The sequence below is a fragment of the Ursus americanus genome, chromosome X (genome assembly GCF_024610735.1).
Source record: "Ursus americanus isolate L20-20 chromosome X, mUrsAme1.1.p, whole genome shotgun sequence".
In the NCBI taxonomy this organism is placed as follows: Eukaryota; Metazoa; Chordata; class Mammalia; order Carnivora; family Ursidae; genus Ursus; species Ursus americanus.
In genome coordinates this window covers 62,687,452-62,703,521 of record NC_142164.1, presented here as the reverse complement: position 1 = coordinate 62,703,521, position 16,070 = coordinate 62,687,452, and the positions used below count along the sequence as shown (strand labels likewise).

At 38.4% G+C, this 16,070-nt stretch overlaps 1 protein-coding gene across 1 annotated transcript in view; it reads right to left on the bottom strand.

Moving 5' to 3' along the window:
- Positions 1-16,014, bottom strand: part of ZDHHC15 (zDHHC palmitoyltransferase 15) — a 169,195-nt gene extending 153,181 nt beyond the window's left edge. The window contains exon 1 of the mRNA XM_087860139.1: positions 15,709-16,014. Within this exon, the coding sequence (XP_087716265.1) occupies positions 15,709-15,844 (136 nt within the window). The 5' untranslated portion in view covers positions 15,845-16,014. The remainder of the gene's footprint in view (positions 1-15,708) is intronic.
- Positions 16,015-16,070: the final 56 nt, after the last annotated feature.

The window sequence follows — 16,070 nt, the reverse complement described above, 5'->3', positions numbered from 1 at the left end:
ATCCACTCTGGAAAACAGTAGGAAGGTCCCTCAAAAAGTTAAAAAAAATACTATGCAAACATCCAACAATTGCACTATTAGGTGTTTACACAAAAAATACAGAAAAACTAATTCAAAGGACTATATGCACACTGATGTTTACAGCAGCATTACCCAGAATAGAAAAATTATAGAAACAGCCCAATTGTCCAACAACTTATGAATGGATAAAGAAGATGTGGTATATACGTACAATGAAATATTATTCAGCCAAAAAAAGAATGAAATCTTGCCATTTGCAATGACATGGGTGGAGCTAGAGAGTATCATAGTAAGCAAAATAAGTTTGTCAGAGAAAAAGAAATACCATATGATTTCACTCATATATGGAATTTAAGAAATAAAACAAAAGAGCAAAGGGAAATAAAAGAGAGAGGTAAACCAAGAAACAGTCTCTTAACTACAGAGAAGTAACTAACGGTTACTAGAGGTAAAGTGGGAGGGAATGGGTTAAACAGGTGATTGGGATGAGGAGTGCACTTGTAATGAGCACTGGTGTTGTATGGAAGTGTTGAATCACTACATTGTACATCTGAAACTAATACTACACTGTATGTTAAATAACTGGAGTTTAAATTAAAAACTTAAAAAATTGATATGAGGCAATAAATGATATATATTGATAAAGGGGCTAAACCATCAAGATGATGTAACAATTATAAACATGCACAAAATGAACAATAGAAGCCCCAAATATAAGAAGCTAACATTAATCGAATTGAAAGGAACAGCAGATAGTATTAAAATTTTAGCTTGAGACTATAGAAAAACCAGAGAGAAGATAATAAGAAAATAGAGGTCTTGAACAACACTATAAACCAACTAGTCTAGCAGACATATGTAGAAAACTGAACCCAACAACAGAAAAATACACGTTCTTCTCAAATGTACATGGAACATTTTCCATTATAAACCATATAATAACTACAAAATAAATCTCAATAAATTTAGAAGATTGAAATCATACAAAGTTTCTTTCCTGACACAATGGAATTAAACTGGAAATGAATAACAATAAAACTATAAAATTTAAAATATGGGGAATTAACACACTCATTTTTCAATTTATAACTAATCAGCTTATGAAGGTCTTAATATTTTGCTATATTTACTTCATGTATTCTTAATTTTTTTATTGAGTACAGTTGACACAATGTTTTATTGGTCTCAGGTGTACAACACTGTGATTCAACAAGCATATGTTTTCCTAAAAAATACTCTTTTAACCAATGGATCGAGGAATAAACTACAAGTGACAATAGAAAATACTTCAAGATGAATGAATATATAAACACAACATACCAAATCTTATAGGATACAGTAAAAGCAGTACTCAAGAGGTAAATTTATGGCTTTATTTTTTTCTAAAGATTTTATTTATTTACTTGAGAGAGTGAGAGAGAACACAGAGGGAGAGGGAGAAGCAGACCCTCGCTGAGCAGGAGCCCCATGCGAGGCTCAATCCCAGGACCCTGGGATCATGACCTGAGCCAAAGGCAGATGCTCAACCAACTGAGCCACCCAGGTGCCCCAAATTTATGGCTTTAAATGCCTATATTATTAAAGAGCAAAAATATCAAATCAGTGACCTTACTTCACACCCCAAGGAACTAAAACAGAAAAGAAAACTAAATTCAAAGCTAGAAGAAGGAAGAATATAATAGAGAACAGACTTGAGAAAAACAAAATAGAGAACTCAAAAACAATAGAATCAATGAAACTGAAAGTTGGGACCTTGAAAAAAATCAACAGAATTGACAAATCTTTAACTAGCCAGAACAGGAGAGAGGACTCAAATTACTAAAATCAGAAATATAGTGGAGATAGTAATAGAGAACTTACATAAATAGAAAGGATTATAATAGAATAGTAGGAATAATTATATGCAAACAAATTGGATAACCCAGATGAAATGGACAAATTCCTGAGAACAGAGAAACCACCAAAACTGAGTCAAGAAGAAAGAAAATCTGAGCAGACTTAAAAAGTAAAAAGATTGAATCAATAATCAAAAACCTCCCAACAACAAAAATCTAAGTCCAGATAGCTTCAGTGGTGAATTGTACCAAATATTTAAAGAATAAACACCCATCCTTTTCAAACTCTTACAAAACATTGAAGAGAGAGCACTTCCTAACTTACTCTATCATGCCAGTGTTACCCTTATACCTGTGGTGGATAAAGACACCACAAGATAAGAAAACAACATACAAACATATCATGAATACAGATGTAACACTACTGAAAAATTACCAGCAAACCAAATTCAGCAGCATATTAGAGGATTATACATTATGGTCAAGTGAGATGTATCCAAGAAATGTAAGTCTACTTCAACATATGAAAATCAATCATGTAATATACTACATTAAGGGAATAAAGGAAAAAAATATACAATCATCACCACTGATGCTAGAAAAGTATTTGACAAGATACCACAAACTTTCATGAATAAAAAATAGTCAAGAAACTAGGAATAGTACATGAGGTTTCCTTTTTCTCCACATCCTTGTCAACACTTGTTGTTTCTTGTGTTTTTGATTTTAGCTATTTTGACAGGTGTGGGGTGATATCTTATTGTGGTTTTGACTTGCATTTCCCTGATGATGAATGATATTGACCATTTTTCAGGTGTCTGTTGGCCATCTGGATGCCTTCTTTGGAGAAATGTCTCTTCACGTCTTCTGCCCATTTTTTAATTGGTTTGTTTTGTGGGTGTTGAGTTGTATCAGTTCTTTATATAGTTTTGGATACTAATCCTTTATCAGATATGTCATTTGCAAATATCTTCTTCCATTTAGTAAGTTGCCTTTTAGTTTTGTTGGTTGTTTTCTTTGCTGTGCAGAAACTTTTTATTTTGATGTAGTCCTGTAGTTTATTTTTACTTTTATTTCCCTTGCCTCAGGAGACAGATCTTTAAAAAAAATGTTGCTATGATCTATGTCAGAGAAATTATTGCTTGTGCTCTCTTCTAGGACTGTTATGGTTTCAGGTCTCACATTTTGGCCTTTAATCTAGTATGGAGGTTCTTCAAAAAGTTAAAAATAGAACTACCCTATGACCCAGGAATCACACTACTGGGTATTTATTGCAAAATTGCAAAAATGCTAATACAAAAAGATACATGGGCCCCTATGGTTATTGCTGCATTATTTACAAGAGCCAAACTATGGAAGCAGCCTAAGTGTTCATCAATAGTTGAATAGCTAATGATGTGGCATATATTCATTCAAAGGAATATTATTCACCCATGAATAAGAATTAAATCTTGCCATTTGCAACAAAATGGACAGAGGTAGAGAGTATATGCTAAGCAAAACAAGTAAGAGAAGGACAACAAATACCATATGATTTCATTTACATGTAGAATGTAAGAAACAAAGCAAACAAGCAAAGGAGAAAAGAGAAAGAGAAAGAGAGAAACCAAGAAACAGACTCTTAACTATAGAGAACAAACTGATGGTTACCAGAGGGGAGGCTGGTGGGAGGATGGGTGAAATAGGTGATGGGGATTAAGGAGTGCACATGTGGTGATGAGCACTGAGTAATGTATAGAATTGTTGAATCACTATACTGTATACCTGAAATTAATATAACATTGTATGTTAACTATACTAGAAATAAATTTGTTTTTGAAAATAGAAACTAGGAATAGAAGTGAAGTTTCTCAATTTGATAAAGGGCATTTATGGAAAACACACAGTTACCAGTATACTCAATGACAAAAGACTAAAAACTTTTTACTTCAGGTAAGAAACAAGGAAAGGATGCCTGTTTTTACCACTTCAATTCAATGTTGTACTGAAAGTTCCAGGCAGTACAATAAGGCCAAGAAAAAAAAATCCAAATTGGAAAGAAGGGGGGCGTCTGGGTGGTGCAGTCGTTAAGCGTCTGCCTTCGGCTCAGGGCGTGATCCCGGCATTCTGGGATCAAGCCCCACATCAGGCTCCTCTGCTGGGAGCCTGCTTCTTCCTCTCCCACTCCCCCTGCTTGTGTTCCCTCTCTTGCTGGCTGTCTCTCTCTGTCAAATAAATAAATAAAATCTTAAAAAAAAAACAAAAAAAACAAATTAGAAAGAAGGAATGAAATTATTTTTATTGGCAGATGATGTGATCCTATTGTATAAATCATTCTAAGGAATCCACTGAAAAATCTCTTAAAGCTAATAAGCAAATTCAGTGAAATTACAGAATATAAGACCAACAACACATATCAGTTTTATTTCTATGCACTAGCAAGGAACAATCAGAAAAGGAAATTTTAAGAAAGATTCTGAGTTGAGATTGCAGGAGTTAAGATGGCAGAGGAGTAGGGGGCCCTAATTTTATCTGGTCCTTGTAATTCAGCTAGATAGTTACCAAATCATTCGGAGCAAATGCAAAATAAATCAGATATCTGAGAAAAGAATTGCTGCAATTCTACAAATAGAAAAGTGACCACTTTTTGTAAAGTAGAAGGTGTGGAGATGTGAATCTGGGGTGACATATCTGAAGACAGGGCAGAGCGGCAGGAGCTAGCTTAAGGAAGCCAACACAAAGTATTATGAGCAGCAGAGTACAAAATCAGAACTTTTAGAAGTCTGCTACAGTGTAGGACATCCCTGGCTTACAGGTGCTTAGGTGGTGAAGTGGGGCAGAATCCCAGGTGGGACAGTGTGGTGTCATGATCTCCGGGGTCACAAGAACGGGGGTGACTGAATGTGGCAGTTTCCAGGCTTCGGAGTGGGGAAGCGGGTTGAAAACAGAGGGTCTAGGCACTGGCTTTCTGCTCAGTGTTGCCATAAACTTTGAACTGCTGCACGGTCAAGCAACTGTTCTCCAGGCAGGGGCCGAGCATGGGCAGAAGAGCAGTGAGACACCCCCCCCTCCCCCAGGAGGAACGGCGTGGATTCACACCACAGAAGTCCATAAAGTTTGGAGACTAGAAACTGGTACATGTGCCTGAGATAAAAACGCTTGGTCACAGCCTGGGTGAACACAGAGTTCAAGTGGAAACCAGGGAGACAAGTGATTAGCTGCTTTTCTGTGAGGGCTCACTGAAGAGTCGGGTAGGCAATATTTAAGCTCTGGGGCTAGAGACCTGGGTGCTGCCATTTTAATCCCCCCGCATTGGTGCTGAAAGCCTTCAGGGAGCAAAACAGCACCACACAGTGCAATCTGCAGCACCTTACACTGATCCCACCCCCTGGCAAAGGGGATGCAATTCTACCTGGGCAAGGACACCTGAGAATCAGTGCAACAGGCCCCTCCCCCAGAAGACCAGTAGGAACAATTCAGCAGCATGAAGTTTACTGATCATAAGAGAACTGCAAAACTTCAGCACTTGGGGGAAACAGAATATAGCATTCACGGTTTTTTATTATTATTATCTAGTCTTTTAGTTTTATTTTTTCCACCTGATTTCTTATTTTTTATTCTCTTTTCATATTTATCTTTATATGTTTCATATATATATAAAATATATATTTTATATATATTTTTATATATGTATACATATACACACATATATTTTATATATTTTTTACATGTTTCATATATATATAATATATTTTATATATATTATATATATACTATTTTTGGTTTCCTTCATTGTATTTTATTGTATTTTTATATATATAGGTTTTTCTTTCTTTCCTATTTTGAGGTCTAGTTTCCTTTATCAAACAAACCAAAATACCCCCAGGACCTAGTTTATTGTTTTGTTCTGGTTTACTTCTTGTTTGGCTTTTTTCTTATTTTGATTTGTTTCCATTTTCCTCTGGTTAGTTTTGTTTGTATTTTTCTGGTGTTGTTGTTAATTTTGTCTTTTCTCTCTCTTCCTTTTATTCATTTCTGGACATAATGATGATGGAGAAACTCAACCCAAAAGAAAGAACAGGAAGAAGTACTCACTGCTGGGGATTTAATCAATAGAGATATAAGTAAGACATCAGAAGTAGAATTCAAAACAAAAATTATAAAGACACTAGCTGGAATGGAAAAAAGCACAGAAGACAGTAGAAAATCCCTCACTGTAGAAATAAAAGAACCAAAATCTAATCAGGTCGAAATTAAAAATGCTATTCCTGAGATGCAGTCAAAAATGGAGGCTCTAACAGCTAGTATAGAAGATAAAATGGTGGAAAACAAGGAAGCTGAGAAAAAGAGAGAAACACAGCTATTGGATCATGAAGGGAAAATTAGAGAAATCAGCGATCCCACAAACCAAAATAATATTCAAATAATAAGGGTCCCAGAAGATGAAGGAGGGGGAGCAGAAGGGTTACTGAACAAATTATAACTGAGAACTTTCCTAATCTGGGGAAGAAAACACTTATCCAAGTCCAAGAGGCATACAGAACCCTGCCCCAAAATCAATAAAAATAGTCAACACCTTGACATAAAATAGTGAAAACTGAAAATTTCAGAAGTAAAGAGAAAATCCTGAAAGCAGCTCTGGAAAAAGATCCTTAACCTACAAGGGTAAAAAGATAAAGCTGGCAGCAGACCTGTCCACAGAGATCTGCCAGGGCAGAAAGGACTGGCTAAGTGGGAATAATATGCAGCCAAGAATACTTTATCCAGCAAGGCTGTCATTCAGAATAGAAGGAGAGTTTCCAGGAAAAACAAAAACTAAAGTAATTTGTGAACAGTAAACCAGCCCTGCAAGAAATATTAGAGGGGATCCTTCGAGCGGAGAGAGAGCCCAAAAGTAACAAAGACCAGAAAGGTACAGAGACAATCTACAGAGACAGTGACTTTACAGGTCATAAAATGACACTAAGTCCATATCTTTCAATAATTACTCTGAATGTAAACGGACGAAAAGCTCCAATCAAAAAACACAGGGTATCAGATTGGATCAAAAAACAAGATCCATTGAAATGCTGTCTATAAGAGACCCATTTTAGACTGAAAGACACTTTCAGATTGAAAGTGAGGGTGTGGAGAACCATTTATCATGCTAATGGACATCAAAAGAAAGCTGCAGTAGCCATCCTTATATCAGACAAACTAGATTTTAAACCAAAGACTAAAATAAGAAATGAAGAAAGACACTATATCATAATAAAAGGGTCTATCCAACAAGAAGATCTAACAATTATAAATATTTATGCCCCTAAGTAGGGAGCAGCCAACTATATAAACCAATTAATAACAAAATTAAAGAAACACATTGATAATAGTACAATCTTAGTAGTGGACTTTAACACTCTACTCACAGGAATGGACAGATCATCTAAGCAGAAGATCAACAAGGAAACAAGGGCTTTAAATGACACACTGGACCAGACGGACTTTATATATTCAGAGCATTTCATCCTAAAACAACAGAATACATATTCTTCTCCAATGCACATGAAACATCCTCCAGAATAGATCATGAATCAGGTGTCAACTGGTACAAAAAGATTGAGATTATACCATGCATATTTTCAGACCACAATGCTTTAAAACTTGAACTCAATCACATGCGAAAATTTTCAAAGAACAAAACTATATGGAGGTTAGACAGCATCCTAGTAAAGAATGAATGGGTCAACCAGGAATATAAGAACAATTAAAAAAACACATGGAAACAAATGAAAATGAAAACAAGACAGTTCAGAACCTTTGGGATACAGCAAAGGCAGTCCTAAGCAGGAAGTATATAGCAATACAGTCCTTTCTCAAGAAACAAGAAAAGTCTCAAATACACAACTTAAACTTATACCTAAAGGATCTGGGATAAAGAACAGCAAAAAAAAGCCAAAAGCCAGCTGGAAAAGAGAACTAATAAAGATTAGAGCAGAAATCCATGATACCGGAAAAAAAAAAATAGAACAGATCAACAAAACTAGGAGCTGGTTCTTTTAAATTAATAAGATAGATAAACCCCTAGCCAAACTTATGAAAAAAGAAAAGTGAAAGGACTCCAATGAATAAAATCAGGAATGAAAGAGGAGAAATCACAACCAACACTGAAGAAATACAATTGTGAAAGAATATTATGAGCAATTATACGGCAACAAATTAGGCAATCTGGAAGAAATGGATGTATTTCTAGAAACATATAAACTACCAAAATTGAAACAGGAAGAAATAGAAAACCTGAACAGACCCATGATTAGCAATGAAATTGAAGCAATAATCAAAAATCACCCAATAAACAAGAGTCCAGGGCCAGATGGCCTCCCAGGGGAATTCTACTAAACATTTAAAGAATTAATACTTTTTCTTCTGAAGCTGTTTCCAAAAAGAAGAAGAAGAAGAAGAAGAAGAAGAAGAAGAAGAAGAAGAAGAAGAAGGAGAAATGGAAGGAAAATTTCCAAATTCATTCTATGAGGCCAGCATTACCTTAATCCCAAAACCACACAAAGACAAAGACCCCACCAAAAAAGAATTACAGAACAATATCTCTGATGAACATGGATGTTGAAAATTCTTTTTTTTAAAGATTTTATTTATTTATTTACAGAGAGAGACAGCCAATGAGAGAGGGAACACAAGCAGGGGGAGTGGGAGAGGAAGAAGCAGGCTCCCAGCGGAGAGGGGAGCCTGATGCGGGGCTCAATCCCAGGACCCTGGGATCACACCCTGAGCCGAAGGCAGATGCTTAACGACTGAGCCACCCAGGTGGCATCCTAGTAAAGGATGTAAAAATTCTTACCAAGATACTATTTAATAGGATCCAACAGTACATTAAAGGGATTACTCACCACCACCAAATAGGATGTATTCCTGGGCTGCAGGGGTGGGTCAACAACCACAAATCAATCAGTGTGATAAACCACATTAACAAAAGAAAGGACAAGAACATTATGATCCTCTAAATAGATGCAGAAAAAGCATTTGACAAAATACTTTTCTCAATAAAAACCCTCCGCAATGTAGGGACTGAAGGAACATACTTCAATATCATAAAAACCATGTATGAAAACCCACAGCAAATACCATCCTCAATGGGGAAAAACTGAAAGCTTTGTCCTAAGGTCAGGAACATGACAGGGATGTCCACTATCACCACTGTTGTTCAACATAATACTGGAAGGCCTAGCCTCAGCAATCAGATAACAAAAAGAAATTAAAGGCATTCAAATTGGCAAAGAAGAAGTCAAACTTTCTCTCTTCCCAGATAACATGATGTTCTATGCAGAAAACCCAAAAGACTCCACCCCAAAATTGCTAGAACTGATACAGGAGTTCGGCAAATTCACAGGGTATAACATCGATGCACAGAAGTCAGTTGCATTTCTATATACTAACAATGAGGCAGAAGAAAGAGAAATCAACCACCTTACACCAGTTAGAATGGCAAAAATTAACAAAACAGGAACCAACAAATGTTGGAGAGGATGTGGAGAAAGGGGAACCCTCTTACACTGTTGGTGGGAATGCAAGCTGGTACAGCCACTCTGGAGAACAGTATGGAGGTTCCTCAAGATGTTAAGAATAGAGCTACCCTATGACCCAGCAATTTCACTACTAGGTATTTACCCCAAAGATACAAATGTAGTGAAAAGAAGGGGCACATGCACCCCAGTGTTCATAGCAGCAATGTCCACAATAGTCAAACTGTGGAAGGAGCTGAGATGACCTTCAACAGATGAATGGATAAAGAAGATGTGGTACATATATACAATGGAATATTATTCAGCCATCAGAAACGATGAATACCCACTATTTGAATCAACATGGATGGAACTGGAGGGGATTATGTTAAGTGAAGTAAGTCAAGTAGAGAAAGACAATTATGGTAGGGTTTCATGCATATGTGGAACATAAGCAATAGCACAGAGGACCATAGGGGAAGGGAGGGAAATCCAAAGGGGGAGAAATCAGAGTGGGAGACGAACCATGAGAGACTATGGACCCCAGGAAACAATCTGAGGGTTTCAGAAGGGATGACGGTGGGGGGAGGGAGTAACAGGGTGATGGGTATTGAGGCGGGCACCAGCTGTGATGAGCACTGGGTGTTATACTTAATTAATGAACCACTGAATACTACATCAAAAATTAATTATGTACTATACAGTGGTTAAGTGAACATAATAAAAAAAAAAAGAAAGAGAAACCAAGGAATCGATCCCATATACAGTTGCACCAAAACCCCTAAGATACCTAGGAATAAACATAACCAAAAAGGTAAATGATCTCTACTCTGAAAACTGTAGAACGCCTATGAAAGATATTGAAGAAGACACAAAGAAATGGAAAAAACATTTCATGCTCATGGTTTGGAAGAACAAATATTGTTAAACTGTCTATACCACCCAAAGCAAATCACCCATTCAATGCAATCCTTATGAAAATACCATCAACATTTTTCACAGACTTGGAAAAAACAATCTCAAAATTTGTATAGAACCAGAAAAGACCCTGAATAGCCAAAAGAATGTTGAAAAAGAAAACCATAGCTGGAGGCATCACAATTCCAGACTTCAGGTTGTATTACAAAGCTGTCATCATCAAGACAGTATGGTACTGGAACAAAACAGACACATAGATCAATAGAACAGAATAGAGAATCCAGAAATAGACACAACTCTATGGTCAACTAATCTTCAACAAAGCAGGAAAGAACATTCACCGGAAAAAAGACAGTCTCTTCAACAAATGGTGTAGGGAAAATTGGACAGCCACATGCAGAAGAACGAAACTGCACCACTTTCTTACACTATACACAAAAATAGACTCAAAATGGATGAAAGACCTAAATGTGAGACAGGAATCCATCAAAATCCTAGAGAACACAGGCAGCATCTCTTCAACCTTGGCCGCAACAACTTCTTGCTAGACACATCCCCAAAGGCAAGGGAAAGAAAAGGTAAAAATGAACTATTGGGACTTCATCAAGATAAAAAGCTTTTGCACGGCAAAGGAAACAGTTGAGAAAACCAAAAGACAACTGACAGAATGGGAGAAGATATTTGCAAATGCCATATCAGATAAAAGGCTAGTATCCAAAATCTATAAAGAACTTACCAAACTCAACACCCAAAGAACAAATAATCCAATCAAGAAATGTGCAGAAGACATGAACAGATGTTTCTGCAAAGAAGACATCCAAATGGCCAACAGACACATGAAAAAGTGCTCCACATCACTCGGCATCAGGGAAATACAAGCGAAAACCACAATGAGATAATACCTCTAACAAGTCTGAATGGTTAAAATTAACAAGTCAGGAAATGACAGATGTTGGCGAGGATGTGGAGAAAGGGGAACCCTCCTACACTGTTGGTGAGAATGAAACCTGGTGTAGCCACTCTGGAGAACAGTATGGAGGTTCCTCAAAAGGTTGAAAATAGAGCTACCCTATGACCCAGCAATCGCACTACTGGGTATTTTCCCCAAAGATACAAATGTAGTGACCCAAAGGGGCACCTGTACCCCAATGTTTACAGCAGCATTTTCCACAATAGCCAAATATGGAAAGAGCCCAGATGTCCATTGACAGATGAATGGATAAAGAAGATGTGACACACACACACACACACACACACACACACACACACACACACACACACGGAATATTATGCAGCCATCAAAAAGAATGCAATCTTGCCATTTGCAATGACATGGATTATGCTAGAGGATATTATGCTAAGCAAAATAAGTCAGTCAGAGAAAGACAATTATCATATGATCTCACTGGTATGTGGACTTTAAGAAACAAAACAGGATCATAGGGTAAGACACGAAAAAATAAAAGAAGATGAAACCAGAGAGGGAGACAAATCACAGGAGACTTAAGTATAGGAAACAAACTGAGGGTTGCTGGAGGGGCAGGGGGTGCAGGGATGGTGTAACTGGGTGATGGACATTAAGGAGGGCATGTGATGTAATGAGCACTGGCTATTATATAAGACTGATGAGTCACAGGCCTATACCTCTGAAACCAATAATACATTATATGTTAATTAATTGAATTTAAATAAAAAATGTTTAAAAGTGGGCAAAAGACATGAATAGACATTTTCCAAAGAAGACATACAGGTGCATCATATTATTTAAATCTCACAACAACAACGCTCTAAACGGCATATAGTAGGTGCTAAGGAAGTATTTGTGGTATGAATGAACAACCATATAAGTAAGGCACCCTGTGAGGCAACCTTGGTTGAGAAAGATTAGGTAAATTGCCCCAGATCTCTTAGTTAGTAAGGGGCAGAATTCAAACTTTATAAGACAAAAATACCACTTTTGGGTTCAGTTCTAACCTGAAATTACAGATAAAGACATCAGGTTCTATTTCTAGAAAGAAGTCAGGTCCTTAATATTACTTTTTGAGTCATATCGAAATTTGAACCTGTTACTTTGGTTGTGTTGTTTTGGTTTCAGGCAGCCTGGACACCCAATTCTCATTATTTCCTAAACAAGTGACTTATGAAGATTTGATTTAACCTCTCTGAAACCAAGGTTTCAGAAAGGTTGTAAAATGAAGATGACAGAATGAAGGTGGAGCCAGAATTGGAAGTCAAGGTTACCCTACTCTCCTGGTTTTTAAATAATGGCAACTGATGCAAAATGTTAAGAAAACACTGTGCAGGCCAAATAAAATACATCTGCAGGCAACATTTGGCCTGTTAGTCACAAGTTTTGCCTTCTGTATTTGTTGAGAGAAGGTATAGAGTTACGACACTTATGGTAGTTAAAGCATGGACTATGGAACCATCCTGCCTGGGTTGCCATCCAAGCTCGGCCATTTACTAGCTCTATGACCCAAGGCAACCTTCTTCATCTGTCTGTGCCTCAGTTTTCTTGTCTTTAAAATGGGAATGTACCTTATAATGTTGTTATCAGAATTGAGTTTGTGTGTGGGTGTAGCATTTAAAACAGTGCCTAGCATTGGGGCACCTGGGTGGCTCAGATGGTTAGGCATCTGCCTTCGGCTCAGGTTGTGATCCCAGGGTCCTGGGATTGAGCCCCACGTCAGGCTCCCTGCCCGACGGGGAGCCTGCTTCTCCCTCTCCCTCTGCTGTTCCCCCTGCTTGTGCTCTCTTGCTCTCTCTGTCAAATAAATAAATAAATAAAATCTTAAAAAAAAACCAGTGCCTGGCATATATCAAGTACTCTGCAAATGTGTTAAATAAAACAAAATTAAAAAGCTCTAAGCTTCCTTTAACTATTTTCACTAATTCTAACTTGATCTTTGCCTCAGTTTGCACATCTGTAAAATGGAGACAATAAGGGTACCTACTTTGTATGGTTATTGTCAGGATTAAGGGATTTAATACAGAGAGAGTTAAGATAACTATAGTACTTAGAACATTGCCTAGAACAGATTAAGCACTATGTAAGTGTTAGCCATTATCATTATTAATTTTTAAAATGAATGTTTGGCTAAGGTCATGTAAGTCAGTACTGCAAAACTTTAAAATATGCTTAGTAGTATTTACAAGATGGCATTGATCCGAAGAAGTAAAGTCCATAGTAATAATGGAGCTGAACTTTTAACCCTTCAGTCAATCGTTCAAAAAAGCAAAGTGGTGAAGTCTGAGAATAGTAAAACTTCCCAATCATTGCATAGCCCACTTAATACTCATCAATAAACCTGAGGTTTATTGTTGAGGTAAAGGTTGAAATGAAGTTTGAGATAAAAAGAAAAGCAGTCTAAATTTGCATCTATAAAGGCAACTTTTTGAATTTATTTTTAACATCTCAGTACATTTTCCATAATAGATCTAAGAAGGAGAGGTAGAAAATTCAAACTCTCATGCATAGTTAATTAGAAGAAATTTCTATATTGGGAAACAGAGTTATCTCCTGGCTCCCTACTTAATCTCCATCCACCTGGAGTAAACCATTGCTTTGCCAAATATGTAAGAGAAGGAAGTTGTAAGAAGGGTCAGGTCCTGGTGTTGGACAAAACAGCACCCTAACCATAATTTTTAAGATGTTAAGAACCCAGTCTAAAGAAAGAAAATTATTGCCGAAGGACTTGACAGTGCGTGGATAACCAACGGGACAAATAAGAGTCCCAGTGTGAGGGGACTGGAAATATGTTGGAACCTCACACTGAATGAATGGGGATCATTGCAGGACACAAGTTTAAAGGTGCTAGAAGTCGGATTTCTCATACTGAAGTGACAATAACTATTAGTGAATCTCCTTTGAGAAGAGATGGACATTCTTCAATGAGAGAGGACAGAGGCAAGGGGAGATCTCACTGTGAGAAAAACAGGTCTGTTGTGACAAGAGAGGATATAATATAAAAACTCCATTGTGAATTTATAAGAACACTATAAAACCGTTAGTGATAAGGATAGGTGACTGGGTTAATACAATTGGGGAACATACAGGATAGGATGTCGGGATTTGTGTCAGGAAATACTGTGGAATTCTGAGTTTGAAAGCATAAGATACGCTGTGGGAACCATTTTACAGATAAAAAGGGGATGGAATGCTCCATAATGTGACAGGACAGGGTACAAGAGGAGACTCTAGATTTAAGAAAGGGATGGTCTAACAAAATGGAACAAGAAATGAGGCTCCCATGGGACTGGGAAGGAAATAGCAGAAATCCCAGTGGAAAGGGATGGTGTTTTCCTAGCTTGAGAAGACAGGGGACAAGGACAACCCTAGGGAGAAGTAAGATAAAATTAAAAAAAAAACTTAGAGAAAGAGGAGGTCAAAATGTGGGGCTAACAATAAAAGAGAACTGCAGGTGGGGAGTAGTCTTCAAAAAAGATAACAAGGGGGGAGTATCATTAGAAAAGTAGTGGCCCTTGGGAGGGGTATGAGAGATTGTGGAAACTCTTGTGGGAGGGTAAAGAGGACACTAATGTGAGAAGAGAGTGGACAAGGCATGACCAAATTGTGATAAAAGCAGGGTGCCTAGTACGAGATATGAGGAAATAATGTGGGGACCCTAATGGGAAGGAGTGAATGCTCCTCAAAGCAGGAAAGCAGAAGACTAAAGGGAACCACAGTGTGATAAAAATCAGGGGCTCTAATGTGAGGGGACAGAACAAGATACATTGTAGGACTCTCATTCCACTGGAGAAGATGACAAAATGGTAAAGCCCACAGGGAAAGAGAATAAAGGGCCTATTTTCACTTTGTGAAAAGGGGAGACCCATGGGTTAAAACAAGGCATACTGTGGGGTCCTAAGTGGGAGAAGCTGTGAAGCACTTCAGGCAGTGTGAGAGGATCATGCAAAAAGGATGAATTCCAGTGTTGGAAAAAAGAGAGCTAGTAAGAGAGTACAGGTAATATTTTGAGATTCCTTAGTAGGAGGGAATGCGAGAATGCGGGGCCCCTAGTTGGATGCATTGGGGGGATTCATAGTGTAAGCAGTTTAACGATACCGGGTGTGTTGTTTTCTCAATTCTGTAGGGTCGATGCCCCCAAATCCAGAACACCAGGTACAAGTGGCTGTCCTGTATGAGAAAAGGGGGCGCTAGGGGAAAGTGCCAGGAGATTCTTGTGGGTAAGGCCAGGGAATAACGTAAAAAACCCTCAGTGGGAAGCGATGGCGACATGGTGGGACCCTCGTGGGAAGATTATTGTGAGAAGCCAGAGGCTGGAGATGAGGAGGTCTCCAGAGTCCTAAGAACAAACAACCCCCCTTCAAAAAAAAAAAAAAAAAAAGCCCTGCAGTGTGAGGGCTAAGAACACGGGGGAGGGGGACACCAGTGTGAAGGGTACGACGGCCAATTATGCTGGAGCATAATTTCCCCACCGTAGGTGTCCAGCTCCACTTACCCAGGCAGAGTTCAAAGACGTAGGCATAGTAGGACCAAAGCACAACGAGGACGATAACGAGCACGGGCACCCAGGAAAGTACTCGGCGGCAGCACCGCAGCCCCCCGGACAGAGCCATCTTCCAGCCCCGCCGCATCTTTGGATCGAAGATCGACCGAGCAGGCCTGCTGGCGCTGGGTCGGAATTGCCCGGCACGCGGCTGGTAGGCAGGAAGGCGCGCTGTGCGGCGCTCCACTGCCTAGCCTGGCGGGAACCGTCTCACCGAGCCGATGCCACCTGTAAGGCTGCAGGGCAGAGTACGCCCTGCCTGGCACAATAGGCATGAGTCATGGCGAGGAGGAACTGGCCTTGTTGGAGCGGAA